Source organism: Podarcis erhardii, assembly GCF_964252035.2.
Source record: "Podarcis erhardii genome assembly, chromosome: 12".
Classification (NCBI taxonomy): Eukaryota; Metazoa; Chordata; class Lepidosauria; order Squamata; family Lacertidae; genus Podarcis; species Podarcis erhardii.
In genome coordinates, this window is record NC_138513.1 from 8,113,211 (window position 1) to 8,126,557 (window position 13,347).

General features: G+C 45.0%; 1 protein-coding gene across 6 annotated transcripts in view; it reads left to right on the forward strand.

The window, feature by feature from the left end:
* Nucleotides 1-13,347, forward strand: part of LOC309325870 (sodium channel protein type 5 subunit alpha-like) — a 214,569-nt gene that overhangs the window by 15,078 nt on the left and 186,144 nt on the right. For all 6 annotated transcript variants that reach the window (XM_081834160.1, XM_081834161.1, XM_081834162.1 and 3 more), the window contains exons 4-5: nucleotides 3,478-3,606; nucleotides 13,136-13,227. In XM_081834160.1, the coding sequence (XP_081690286.1) occupies nucleotides 3,478-3,606; nucleotides 13,136-13,227 (221 nt within the window). The remainder of the gene's footprint in view (nucleotides 1-3,477; nucleotides 3,607-13,135; nucleotides 13,228-13,347) is intronic.

Genomic DNA, 13,347 nt, shown 5'->3' on the forward strand with positions numbered 1-13,347 from the left:
AGAAGGTCGGCGGTTCGAATCCCCACGATGGGGTGAGCTCCCGTTGCTCGGTCCCTGCTCCTGCCAACCTCGCAGTTCGAAAGCATGTCAAAGTGCAAGTAGATAAATAGGTACCGCTCCGGCGGGAAGGTAAACGGCATTTCCGTGCGCTGCTCTGGTTCGCCAGAAGCGGCTTCGTCATGCTGGCCACGTGACCCGGAAGCTGTATGCCGGCTTCCTCAGCCAATAAAGCGAGATGAGCGCCGCAACCCCAGAGTCGGCCACGACTGGACCTAATAGTCAGGGGTCTCTTTACCTTTACTATGCATGTTGCTAGTTCTTGTGCCTCAGGCCTATATCAAACATGCTGGATAATCATGTGCACAAGTAAGGATTTCTCAAATGTGCCTGAATGGGAACCAGTCTCCTGTGATGAGATAAAGGCCCTTATTTCAGGCAAGAAATCAAATAAAGCTCCTGGAGAGGATATGAGTCTTAGAATGGTGGATTCCTATCCTGGCTGGCTTATTCACCACCATAGACAATGCAGGCCAAATGCCCTCTGTGTAGAAAATGGGTATTTGTAAGAAAGGGGGTAGGAAGGATCCACAAAAAGATCACCCAGTTAGCTTGTAAGACATCTCCTCCAAGCTACAGTATATGCATGGTAAAGGTAAAGGTAAAAGGAGCCCTGACCATTAGGTCCGGTCGTGGCCGACTCTGGGGTTGCGGCGCTCATCTCGCTTTATTGGCCGAGGGAGCCGGCGTACAGCTTCCGGGTCATGTGGCCAGCATGACTAAGCTGCTTCTGGCGAACCAGAGCAGTGCACGGAAATGCCGTTTACCTTCCCACCGGAGAGGTACCTATTTATCTACTTGCACTTTGACGTGCTTTCGAACTGGCAGGAGCAGGGACCGAGCAAAGACCCCCTCGTGGGGATTTGAACCGCCGACCTTCTGATCGGCAAGTCCTAGGCTCTGTAGTTTAACCCACAGTGCCACCCGCGTCCCTGCATGGTATCTCCTTCAAAAAATGACCAGACCGTTGCAAAAATAACATTATTCATGAAGAAGAAGTGGAATTCAGAGGAGGACACCGTGCCATTGATCACTGTTTCACTCTGAACCGTATTATAAGGAAATATACCAAGAACAATCTTTATGTAGCCTTTATTGATCTTTCTGCTGCATTTGACTCTGTTAATCGAAACGGACCGTGGGAGAAATTTCAAATTGCTAACATCGACTGCAGACTTCTGCTGTTGACCCAAGAACCATACAGAAATGAGGGTCAGAGTAGGTTTAAATGGTGGTATGACTGATGCTTTTAAAATGTCACAAGGAGTGAAGCAAGGTTGCTTTCTGGCTCCCATTCTTTTAAACTTTTATATTAATGATTTGGTGCCATGTTTAGCCAATGCAAACTTTAACTCTATCCAGTAATTAGGAACAGGAAGATCTCGATATTTCATGTATCCTGATTATTTAGTGTTCCTCTCTCTTTCTTGATTATGTCTCAAAAATTTATTGGAGGTGTTCAGTGCATACTTTCTATAAATTATTCTTAAGACCAACATTATGATTTTTTGCACAGGCCTATGTATAAATGGTGCTTAGATCAGAAAACTACAGTCGGTAGAGCATGAGAACCATTTCGCTCGTTTAGATACCTGGGCATATTCTTTAACGAAGCCCTGTCTTGGAAGTGTCATATGGAGGCAGTGAAAGTCAAAGCACAGAAAACCATAGGGGCATTGAGAAAGTTCTATTACAGTAAAGAAGGGCAGCTGATTGAACCTGCCTTAAAGATATTTGGTAGCAAAGTTTTTACTCATATGCTCTGTGGTTTGAACTCCATTAAAGGTTTGGAAACTGTGCAGAATAAGTTCTTTTGGAAGCTAAACTCTCTACCTTCAGGAACATCAGCTGCTCTTCTTTGTACAGAATCTGTTGTTGTTGTTTAGTCGTTTAGTCGGGTCCGACTCTTCGTGACCCCATGGACCAGAGCATGCCAGGCACTCCTGTCTGCACAGAATCTGGGTAGCCACAGTTAAGGCAGGAGCAGACTGCACTCAGTTAAAGTATATTTTTAAAGTTGCTACAATGCCTGTTAAGCATTTTCCTGCACTGTGCTATACAGAATTGGGTGATAACCAACTCTGGAAATCAGCTTATCAAGATGTTTAACACTATTAATATTTTCTGGAACTGTGCTTTGACATTGAATAAATGTCAGCTAAGGGATTGGCTCTTAGTTGCAACTAATTTGAAACACCAGATTTTCCCCTTGATATCTGTTCTTGAGAAGAGAGCATTTTAGAGCTAGTTATTTGACCAAACTCTCACCAGTTTCCTTAAGAAATGCCTTTACTGAGCTGTGTTTCCAGCCCACCGTAGTCTTGGATGGCTGCTACATACAACCAAGGTTCTGTACGTAGACAGACTTTTTATTTGTGGTCAACCTCAGATGGAAGGCATAACTCATTATCAGTTAGCCTGCCCCTTATAGAGAGATCCAAGAAATCACTTTCCAAAACCTTTGTTCACACAAGCTAGCAGGCACATCCTGGCAGAAATGGTACAGTTTCTTTTGAGTGACAATAATAGCTTCATCACACAAAGAGTGGTACTATATGCAGTAGTTGCAAAAAAAAGAAAGAAAAAATCAGGAAAAGGGAGATACAGTGGTACCTCGGGTTAAGTACTTAATTCGTTCTGGAGGTCCGTTCTTAACCTGAAACTGTTCTTAACCTGAAGCACCACTTTAGCTAATGGGGCCTCCTGCTGCCACCCCGCCGCCAGAGCATAATTTCTGTTCTCATCCCGAAGAAAAGTTCTTAACCTGAAGCATTATTTCTGGGTTAGCGGAGTCTGTAACCTGAAGCGTCTGTAACCTGAAGCATATGTAACCCAAGGTACCACTGTAGATGGAATTGCCATAAATTGTTGTGGCGATTTGGAGATTTAATCTTAAATCAAGATGGATTTGAGTTTGTTGGTGTCTCTGGTAACTTACATCATGGGTGTTAGCAAATTAGGTTTTTAAAAGGCGGAATAATTTTAGAATTGGAGCTGTCAGAGATGCACAAGGAAACTGTGTCTTAATGCTCAGGGACTTGGCAAAGTCTCTTTTATAGTAGGGATGTGTATGTTCTGTATTATTTTATTAATGTAGTTGCCTAATACGAGTTTGTCATGGCCTTTGGCTGGAGCAATAAACTCATGAACATGAAAATGCAGGTAAACCATTATATGATTTGCAGTAGCACGGGTGAACTGCACCCATCGGACTGCACTGAGTTTGAGGCAATGTTGGATGGTTAAATGAAAGCTTTTGTGGTGTTTTGACCCCAGTGCCCTTTTCACACATGCAGGTTGTCGTCAGTTGTTGAGTGATGAATGGGATATATATTACCACACCCCACAACTACTGACACACACACTCTCTCTCTCTTTTTCTTGGACCTTTTAACACTCCCCCCAACCCCTCCTTTGCAGGTATACCTTCACCGGCATTTACACTTTTGAATCATTGATAAAAATTCTGGCGAGAGGATTTTGTATGACGGAATTCACCTTCCTCCGGGACCCATGGAACTGGCTAGATTTTTCTGTTATTGTCATGGCGTAAGTAGCATTTTTCTCATTCCTCTCCTAAAAGGCGATTGGCTAGATCAGGACCGAGGTTTTCTTCCCCTGCTCCCATAAACTCCCCGTGACTTCCCTGCTATCCTAGCAAGAAATTCATGTGCTTTAACGGTCCTGGAGCAATGAGGCTGATATGGGATTCTTTTGTTCTTTCTCAGTTGTGCAAGCAACCCATGCCCACCCATTTAACCCAAGCCAGGGCTCTTGCTGGAATGGAATTTATTAACCACTTTTATTGATGTAGTAGCCCCAACACATGGGACACACTGCAAGTCCCAGATCCCAGAAGAGCAGCTATTTTCACCTGCACCAAGGAGAACCAAAATGGCATCAACAGTGATTTAGAATAAGTTGAAGACTTAATCAACCCTGTTTATGGCTCCTGGGAAATCTGCCTCAAATGGAGGTCCTTCTAAAGATAAGAAACAGTCCAGTGTTGGGAGTCTAGTCTTGACTACTTTGACTGGACTCCCAGGCAATTCCCAACCTGCTTAGAAACTGTCTTTGCATGGCCATGACCAATGACATGTCTGTAGCGCAGACTTAAAGTGGATAGGATAGGGATCCGCTCTCCTCAGAGAACCCCGGGAATTGTAGATCCATGAAATGTGGAGGATCTGGAAACTCCAGCAATCTACAAATCTTGTGTTTTTCTCTTGTCAGAGAATCCTGGGAACTGTGAGGTAGGGCGGAGGATACAGGATCTCTAATAACAGACTTTGATTCCCATTATCGCCTCTGGAATGATCTTGTGTCATAATTTGGCATTGTTCATTCCAAGGGGAGTTCTAGGAGAGAGGGAAATATCCTGTCCCCTCACTGGCAGTTTGCCAGATGTGCTTCCCATTCCCATCCCAGAATAGCCCTCAAAACACCCTGAAATGCAAACTAGGAGAGGCGCATTTCATTTACTTACTTATAAATAAGTGTTTATTAACTGCTCGGTATTTCAAAAGAAGAAGAAGAAAAAGACCATTTAAGCAGTTTTCACTATGTGCTGTATCAGTTGAAACAAAAATACGACCTAAAACCAATAAAACAGCATTCCTTCATTGCAAGAGGCTGGTCTGGGGACCCTTTGTTTTCCTTCCAGCTCCACAGTTCTATGAATCTAACAGTATAAAACATATGGAAGCCAATCAAATAGAGAACCAGGGCATTCATACACATCAAGCAGGGCTCAGTCTTATGGGTCAGGAAAAGTCTGGGTCAAAACTTATGTCCTTACAAAACCTCTGAAGCAGCTGGTGGTTGCTTCTTCACATACGGCAGAAGGAAAGACACTCCACAGGACAACAGAAAATATCCATTTGGGGGACGCCACCCGGTGACATTCTGTAGAGCAGAATTTCCTTAGACGATCTTCTGCCCATCACTTTCATCGCAAATGCTTCTCCCCCCACCTCCAAAACTGGGACCGAACAGCTGAAATTTCAGCTCGGCTTCAGCAAATTCTTCTTTTCTTCATTGTGTACACCTGTGTAGTTTTACCTGTGTGAACATGCTGAAAGCCTGCATAGCCATTTCCCTTGGCGGGGAGGCTCCTTTAGAACTGCTGCTGGTAACAGATTGTAGAGGTTTTCCCCCCGCGCTAGCATAGCTTCAAGATCAAATGCCCACTTTGGTTTTCAAACAGGGCAAGCGACAGCAGAGTTTTTATTTATTAATCAGAACTGTTTATACCCCACCTTTCAGGAGGCTCCCCACGCAGCTTCAAAGTGCACTTCAAACCACAATAAACAATATCAACACGTAGGGCAGGTCATTGGGATCCTTTCCCACAGGCAGCTGATGGTAGATGGTCCTTTGTGGGGAGAAGACAGTCCACCTGGAGTTCTTCTCCCTTTGCCTCCCTCCATCTCCTGGAATCCCTTCCTCCTTCCTCCCCTTTCCCCTCCAGTTCTTTCCACCTCTGGCTGCTGGAGAGGGATCATGACCCCGTGTCTGAAACCCTGGAGAGCTTCTGCCAGTCAGTGTAGACAATACACTGGGCTAGATGGGCCAAATTCTGGACTCAGTATAACACAGCTACTTAATCACTTGGGGGAAAGGTCATAGCTCAATGGCAAGGCATCAGCTTTGCACATAGAAGGTCCCACGTTGCAATTCTGACACGTCCAGGTGGGATAGCTCAGTCAGTAGAGCATGAGACTCTTAATCTCAGGTTCATGGGTTTGAGTCCCACGATGGGCAAAAGATTCCTGGACTAGATGACACTTTTTTGGTCCCTTCCATCTCTACAATTCTATGACCAGGGGGCTTGAAATTTATTGTTTATTTTTTTAATTAAATTTGCATACCTCCTTTAATCTGTAGATCTCAGGGTGGTTCACAACATAAAAATACAAAACATAATAAGAACAACAACAGCAACTTATTATTTGTACCCCACTCATCTGACTGGGTGGCTTCCAGCATATATAAAAACAAGAACCAAAAAAATCCTACAAAGCAATAACCCCCAGACCCTCCCAAGAACGCATTTAAAAGGGAAATCCTGGAGAACCACTGCAGTCAGCCTAGACAGTGCTGAGCTGGAACGATCAAAGATGTGAGTCAGCATTATTTTTATTATTATTATTTCATTTATATGCCGCCTTTCACCATATGATCTCAGGGCAGTTCACAGAATAACATACAGGATAAAAACAGGTAAATAATTAAAACAATACAGCGAAACAACAACCTGCCCCCTTTCCCACAGACACATTTAAAAGGCTGTGGAATATTAATCAGGTATGTTACAACTTCCTATGTTCCTATGCTGGTGTGGTAGACTTGCATGGTCCCGCCCTACTGATTCTTTCCAAGTTTTGGCACCAACAGTTATGGGTTTTTCTTTATTATTAAAAAAAAGCCTTACACAAGGACAGCATCCTGTTGGTCTGCGCTTTGCAGAACCTGGCAGTATCGTTGGGTCAGGACTCTAGTCTGGCATGGCAGAAGGAAAGCCCACATGGCTGCCGTCCCAATTAGGGCCAGAGTGCACCGCAGGGCTGGAACCCTTTTGCTGCAGTGTTGGGTTGCTTTCTCCCCTCCCCCCACCCCCCCGGCCAATCGGCAGATTCTGGCAACCGCCTGGGCTTGCCTATTAGGTGGACTGCCCGCCTGCTCTCTTGGCAGGACGGTGGCTGGCCTGGCAGCCTGCTAGCTTACGTCTTGGCTGGGCTCTCATCTTCTGTTCAAAGCGAATTCTTAATTATCCAGCCCTAAGCCCGCTCCCTGCAAATGAAAACAAAAAAAAAGGATCTCCTATTCAGGACAGCTGCTGAGTTGGCCGGCTGAAGGGAACCGAAATAGGAACATCCAGAGCAAAGAGCAAATTAAGGTATCGCAGGCGACAAGGGTTGTAAAGGCACGCCGGCGGGGTGGGGGCAGTCAATAGGCACTGCCATTTTATTTTATTTTTGAAAAATAAAAGTAATTGTATTGGAAAGACATTTTTAAAGGGAAGGGAAGTAATGGCGCAGAAAAGGGCATTGCCACGACAACCAGGCAATTCCGCCTGAGTTTAAAAAGCTTGTCAATCCCCCCCCCCTTTTTCTAAAAAAAGTCTTGGCTGCAGTTCCGGCAAGCACTTAAGCAGAGGTACCTTAAGCTTTGACTCCCACTGTCATTGCAAGTATGCAATTGGCTTTTATAACCTGAGCTCTGGCTTCACTGGCAACTGCTTTAGGGTAGTGTGCAAAAAAACAAACAAACAACGCAGTTAAAAAAATTAAATCAACTTTTATTTAAAAGTCTAAAGGCCCCTGCCATTTCCTGTTTCTTTAATAAAGTCCCTTCTGTAAAAATAAAAAAGAGCATTCTGACCCTCGGAAATTAACTTTTCCCATGGCACCTTATGCCCATAATCTGGGTGCCTGGTGCCTGGCTGCAAAGTCACAGGACTCCTGGCCAAAATGGCCTCGGGAGACCACAGGCTAGAGCTTCTCCATTTCTTGTCCTTTCGTATGAGAGCATCCTTCCTTCCTCAGTTACAGGAGCACAAGCTGCCTGGGACTTCAGTCCAGGAAGCTTCCTAAACGAAACCTTTAGATCTGCATAGCCCATCCCATTTAATGGTTGCCTGGATTAATTGGGCTGTTATCAGGTGATAAATTTGTTAAATTAAACGCTGGCTCCATCAGGAAACGGTGGCAAGGCCTCATTAGCTTCGCTGCAGCTACAATGGAAACCTACTGTGCTAATAAGCCCACATGAAGGGTTGCCGTCTCCAAATGTTAGGCTATCCTCTAGGCAGGTCTTTCAAGCATATGGTTAAGCGCCGATAAAATCTTAACGCTTCTAATTCCCATTGGGTTTCATAACCTAACGCAGCCGCACTTGCAAGGATTTCTCTGCTTGCCGCGAAAGCTGCAGGTGCCACAATCGTATCCTGTTTCCGGAGAGCTTGGCGAGGCAAGGGAACATTGGAAGTGAGTGCGCCCTTGTTTTCCTTAGTTACCAGAAGACTTGAGTGCGCAACCATTGGGGAAGGCATGGAGCATCCTTTTGCAGTGGCCTTAGGCTTTTACAGTGCAATCTGACCCATTGGGGAGGAGAGGGCTATCACTGGCTACTAGTCATGATGGCTGCAGTCTTCCTGTGCAGTTGGAGGCAGCAATGTTTTCAAATACCAGTTCCGTGTCGAGGTCTCCAAGCCACCCCCCCCCCCAAATAAATCACAATTCACACAGAATTTTTCTTTAAAGTTTTTGGCATAATTTTGGCCACAACTTTATTAAAATACATAAATGTGAGTGGTTGCTTAGGCGTTGGTTCCGACTATCTGTCCCTGTCCAGTTGCTCTCCAGGGTTTCAGACAGGGACCAATTCCTAGCCCTCCCTGGCAATGGATTGAACCTAAGACCTTCTGAATGCAAAGCCACTGAGCTATGGCCCTTCCCTGTGTTTGGTATTGCTAGATGTTATCAGGAGGAAGAGGAGGATGAGATGCAGAGCTCCTGCTCTCGGTGGCAGCCACACATCCTCCATTGCATCCAGTTCTGGCCTTTGGTTCCCACCTAGTTAATCTAGTGGGAAGAGATGGGGATGCAGTGTCAGCACGAAGAAAGATGCTCTGGCTTTCTTTGAGCTCTCCATCAGAGTGTCTAGGTCATTGTGTCATGGTTCTTGCTGGTAGCAGGACCAAGAACTCTGTGCACCATGTTCCTTGCACAGACAAGGTGAGCTGCTACGAGCGGATGGCAGCACTTGTACATCTCTGTCACGTTCTTAGGTAACGAACCACTGGCTCTTCTTTTATCAGTCAATACTCTCTTTGCAAGCAAGTGGCCCTCCAAACACGAAAAGAGGTGTACTGTGCTGTGGATCGCATAGGATTTGGCTAAGGTGGTAGCTGAGTTTCACGTGGTACCTGAATTTCACATGGTTAAGATAAAGTCCCCCTGCAAGGTCAAAAGATGGATAATGCAGAAAAGCAGCATTATCACAGTTCAATGACATATTCCAGCAAGGCAAAAAGCGCCCAGGGAAGGCATGTTGAGGGGTGTGGGGAGAATCCTGAGGGCCAGACAGAGAGGATTGGAGGGCCACATTTGGCCTCCATGCCTGAGGTTCCCAACTACGGGGCTAAACCATGGCTAATGCCAACAAGAAAGGGGATGGGAGGGATTTGCCCTGGAAAGGGAAAGAGACAGGTAAAGGGAAGGATGTATCTGATTTGGCCCATTGGGAAAACACACCTGTTTTTGAATCTGAAAGGGATAGCCATGTTAGTCTGTTGCAACAAAAACAAGGAAGGTCAATCAATCTTTATTGTGGTCAAAGACCAGACAGAGCAAGGAAGGTTCTTGTGGCACCGTAGAGACTGATCAGTTTTTGGGTGCCAAAGTTTGCAGACTAGAGCCCAGTACATCAGATGCATAAAGTAGAAAAATATATGAGTATTAGGGAGCAGGGGCAGGATGGGTTGTAAACAGTGTAGTCAAAAGGCCATGAAACATAAGAGATGCTGCCTATGACATTTCTATGCAAAGCTAAGGCATTAGGGCAATGCCTTGATTAGGCCAACCAAAATGTCACAAAACAGTGTTCAAGCTTTCACGTTCTCCAGATAAGAGAAGTACAATGACCATTTGCAACTGCAAGAATTAGTGAAAACAGAAGCATTCTAACGGAGATATTGCGTTACTTGTTTTTAATCTTTTATTTGCTTATGTAACTTAAATATTTTGGGGAAATAGAGAAGATATTTTAAAAGGGTCACTGAGCCCCGTCCTGTTCTCTCTTTCCTGCCCACACCCCATTTAACACTGGCCTGGTTCACACACAACACTAAGCCATGGTTTGCTTAGCAAAGCGTAGCTTGTCTGAAACCCAGCCCAGTCAACTAACCATGGACATTACCTGGCAATGAACCACAATCTGAAACTATGGTTTGTGGCTGACTCACAAACTGTGGCTTGGTTTGGCATTGTGTCCAAATCCAGCAACTTTGCTTTGCCATGGTTTGCTTGAGCACCCACCAAGGATGCTCACTAAGCAATAGAAAGACAAGGCAAAACAATCTGTGACTCATTGGATCTTTTGTGGGGCTACTTGTGGTTTATTGAACAATCCATAGCTAAAAGAAACTATGGCTTAGTATTATGTGTGAGCGTACCCACAGTGTGATAGAAGCTACCTATCTCCCTATCAACCTTAAACCAAGGTGTTTTGGCTTTCTGTTTTGTATTATTTTTTACCCTTTAAATCAGAGGTGGGAAACCTGGACTCTCAACTCCCATCATCCCAGACCATTGGCCATGATGGCTGGGGCTGGTGGGAATTGGAGTCCAGAACATCTACCGCATTTTTCACTCCATAAGACGCACCCGACCATAAGACGCACCTAGTTTTTAGAGGAGGAAAACAAGAAACAAGAAAGCAATGCAAAGCCTCTTGAGCAAAGAGGCAGGAGCGCTCCGACTGCGCTCAAGAGGCTTTGCGTGGCTATCACTGAAGTCAGGAGAACAAGAGGGATCGGTGCACATCGCTCCCTTTTGCTCTCCTGGCTTCAGTGATAGCTGTGCAGCCTGCATTCGCTCCATAAGACGCACACACATTTCCCCTTACTTTTTAGGAGAGGAAAAGTGCGTCTTATAGAGCGAAAAATACGGTAAGTAGACACAGAGGTTCCTCATCCCTCCTTTAAACAGTTGGAAGCTGCCACAGGAGGAGGAGTTGGCAGGATTCAAATCCATGAACAATATTTGTGGTTTTAAGGAAATGCATTTTCCAGACAAAGCATTCAGAATGGTCCTTTTTAAATAGAAAGATTAAGTTACCGAGTCTCATGATGTCATTGTCTGTCTGTTCTCACTCCTGCCCCAATGAAGAGAAGGGCTGGTAGGGTCTGTATTCATTCCAGGCAGAGCTCCTATGGAGGCAGCACTGAGCTTTGCTTTCTTTCGTTTTAATATCTCACACACCCCCACTCCCCACCCCAAATTGCTTCCCTGTTGATGCATTTTAACAACTTAGTGGGAAGGTTCCCGCTCAAGAGCCTAACTTTAAAGATGAAATAACTCAGCTACATTTTAGAGCTCACTTTTTGAATTCAAAACGTTTCCAGAATTGCATTTGAAAATAGGAAGTTTTGAGAAAAGAAAAGGAAATGGAATATTAAAGTGTTTCTGATTACGGTTAGAGGACTTTGTTGCAAGCTGCCACATTCAAGAAAGTTTTGCACCTTGTTTCTGTCTCCCCCCCCCAACCCCCCCCCTCAGTCATTTAGTACAATATAATTAATGTTGAGGAAAATATCAAATATAAATTCAAATGTATGGCAAACACATTAAAACTAGAATAATTTGCATGAGAATTTCCCACAGTATCCCTCTCAGCTCTCTTGTATAGAGCTGCGAGACTGTAAATTAAGGCTGCTTGGATGTTCCATCTTTTGACTTTGAAGTCTCTGCCTCCACCCAGCTTCCCAGTGCTTGATCTATAAAGTTTGGAGGTTGTAGGTTTCCTCATTCCTCATTTTTTAAAAAACCACTCAGAGTCGCTTGCCGTAGGAATGATGCTCTGCTAAAAGCAGCGTTTGCAGTACTTCCCAAATATTAGAACACATACACACACTCGCAATCCTTTTACACCAGCCTTCAGATGTTTGGGGCTATAGCTCCCAGCCAACATGGTCAGTCGTCAGGGATGATGGAAGCTGTAGTCAAGAGCATCTAGAGGGCATCTGGTTGGGGAAAACCAACATAACATCATTACCATAATCATCCAGTAATATTAACTATTTCCATTCCCCTTGCATTGACCTTCAGCTTGGGATAGATGCGTTGCTTTCTCCAAGAAAGCTTGCTTCTCTTAATGCCTATCCGCTCCTTAGCATTCAAACCTGGCTGGTTTTATGTCATCCATGCCCAGAAACTCAATAGTTGCCAACCTTGCCTTCCCCTTCTGGCCTGATTGCAGGCAGCTCAGAGATGGGATTCCATTACGCTGTGCAGCCGAGGTACACACACACAAAGACACACACACACACCACCCCTGTCTTCCTGTTCCATGGCACTCACCAATGGCATGATTCAGTTGGCCTACCAAATCTAAACCAGTCATCAAAACCCATCTGTGTTCAGGAAGATGATTGCCGCTCCATGATTCCAAGACCAAGTCATGATGACTCATGTCTTTGCCCCAAGTCAGTGGTTTTCCAATGGTGAGATGGTCTACCTTAGAAGCATTCTCAGGGATTCCTCAATGAGAATATCAGTAATGGTGGGCAAGAAAGATGCTTCGCCCGCTAATACTGATCTTGCTCGGCAATGCATTGTTGCAGGATATTTTGGGTTGAGTTCCAGGATGCCCTCTGTATTCGCAACAGGGCACTATAGCGTATGGTGCATGGCACAAGGTGCAGCAGCCTTGCTAAGGCTATGTATGTCTGGGACTGATCAGTGCCTGGAAAGGAAACCGTGTTAGGAACCCTCTGTACTCTGTCTTGAGCTCCATCCCAGAAGAAAGGTGGGCTGTAAATTAAACCCATGATGCCAGATGATGAAGCCTGAGAGCCCTGGCTAACATGCCACATAAGCTAACTCTGTGCCCCAAAACAGATCTCATAAACTTCCACAATGCGCAGAGCTTCTGCAGCAGGGAAGATAAGCTGGGGCAGGGCTTCCCGAAGGCAGGAGATTTGAAACCCACCACCCTAAGCTAAATGAGCCAATGCGATGTTCATGCAATCTCCAGCTGCATGTGCCTTGCTATGTATTTCCAAATAACTGTGGTTTAATTCAACAGGTTTGTAGGAGAATTTACAAAACTAGGCAAAATTTCCGCACTTCGGAATTTCAGGGTATTGAGAGCTTTAAAAACTATTTCGTACATTCCAGGTAAGAAGCCCTGATCCTTGCATATCTGCTCTCAGCTACAATTAACTTTTTTTCCTGTCCCTCCCCAAACCCTTCTCTCTCTCTCTCTTCTCTTTCTCTCTCTCTTCTTCTGTCATTACTTTGCTGGCGTTGTTGTCACGGTCTTCTTCTTGTGTGTGACTTTCCCTTGTTTGCAGATACATAACTGAATTTGTGGACCTGGGCAATGTATCAGCCTTACGAACGTTCAGAGTTCTTCGCGCGCTGAAAACAATCTCAGTCATTTCAGGTGAAAAAAACAATTTGAGGTTAAACACTTGGGCTGCGTGCACTCACAGAAGCTTATGCGCCATTCCCCGTAGCAAAACGGCTGTCAGTAGGACACAGCTTGAAATAATGAACGGCACTT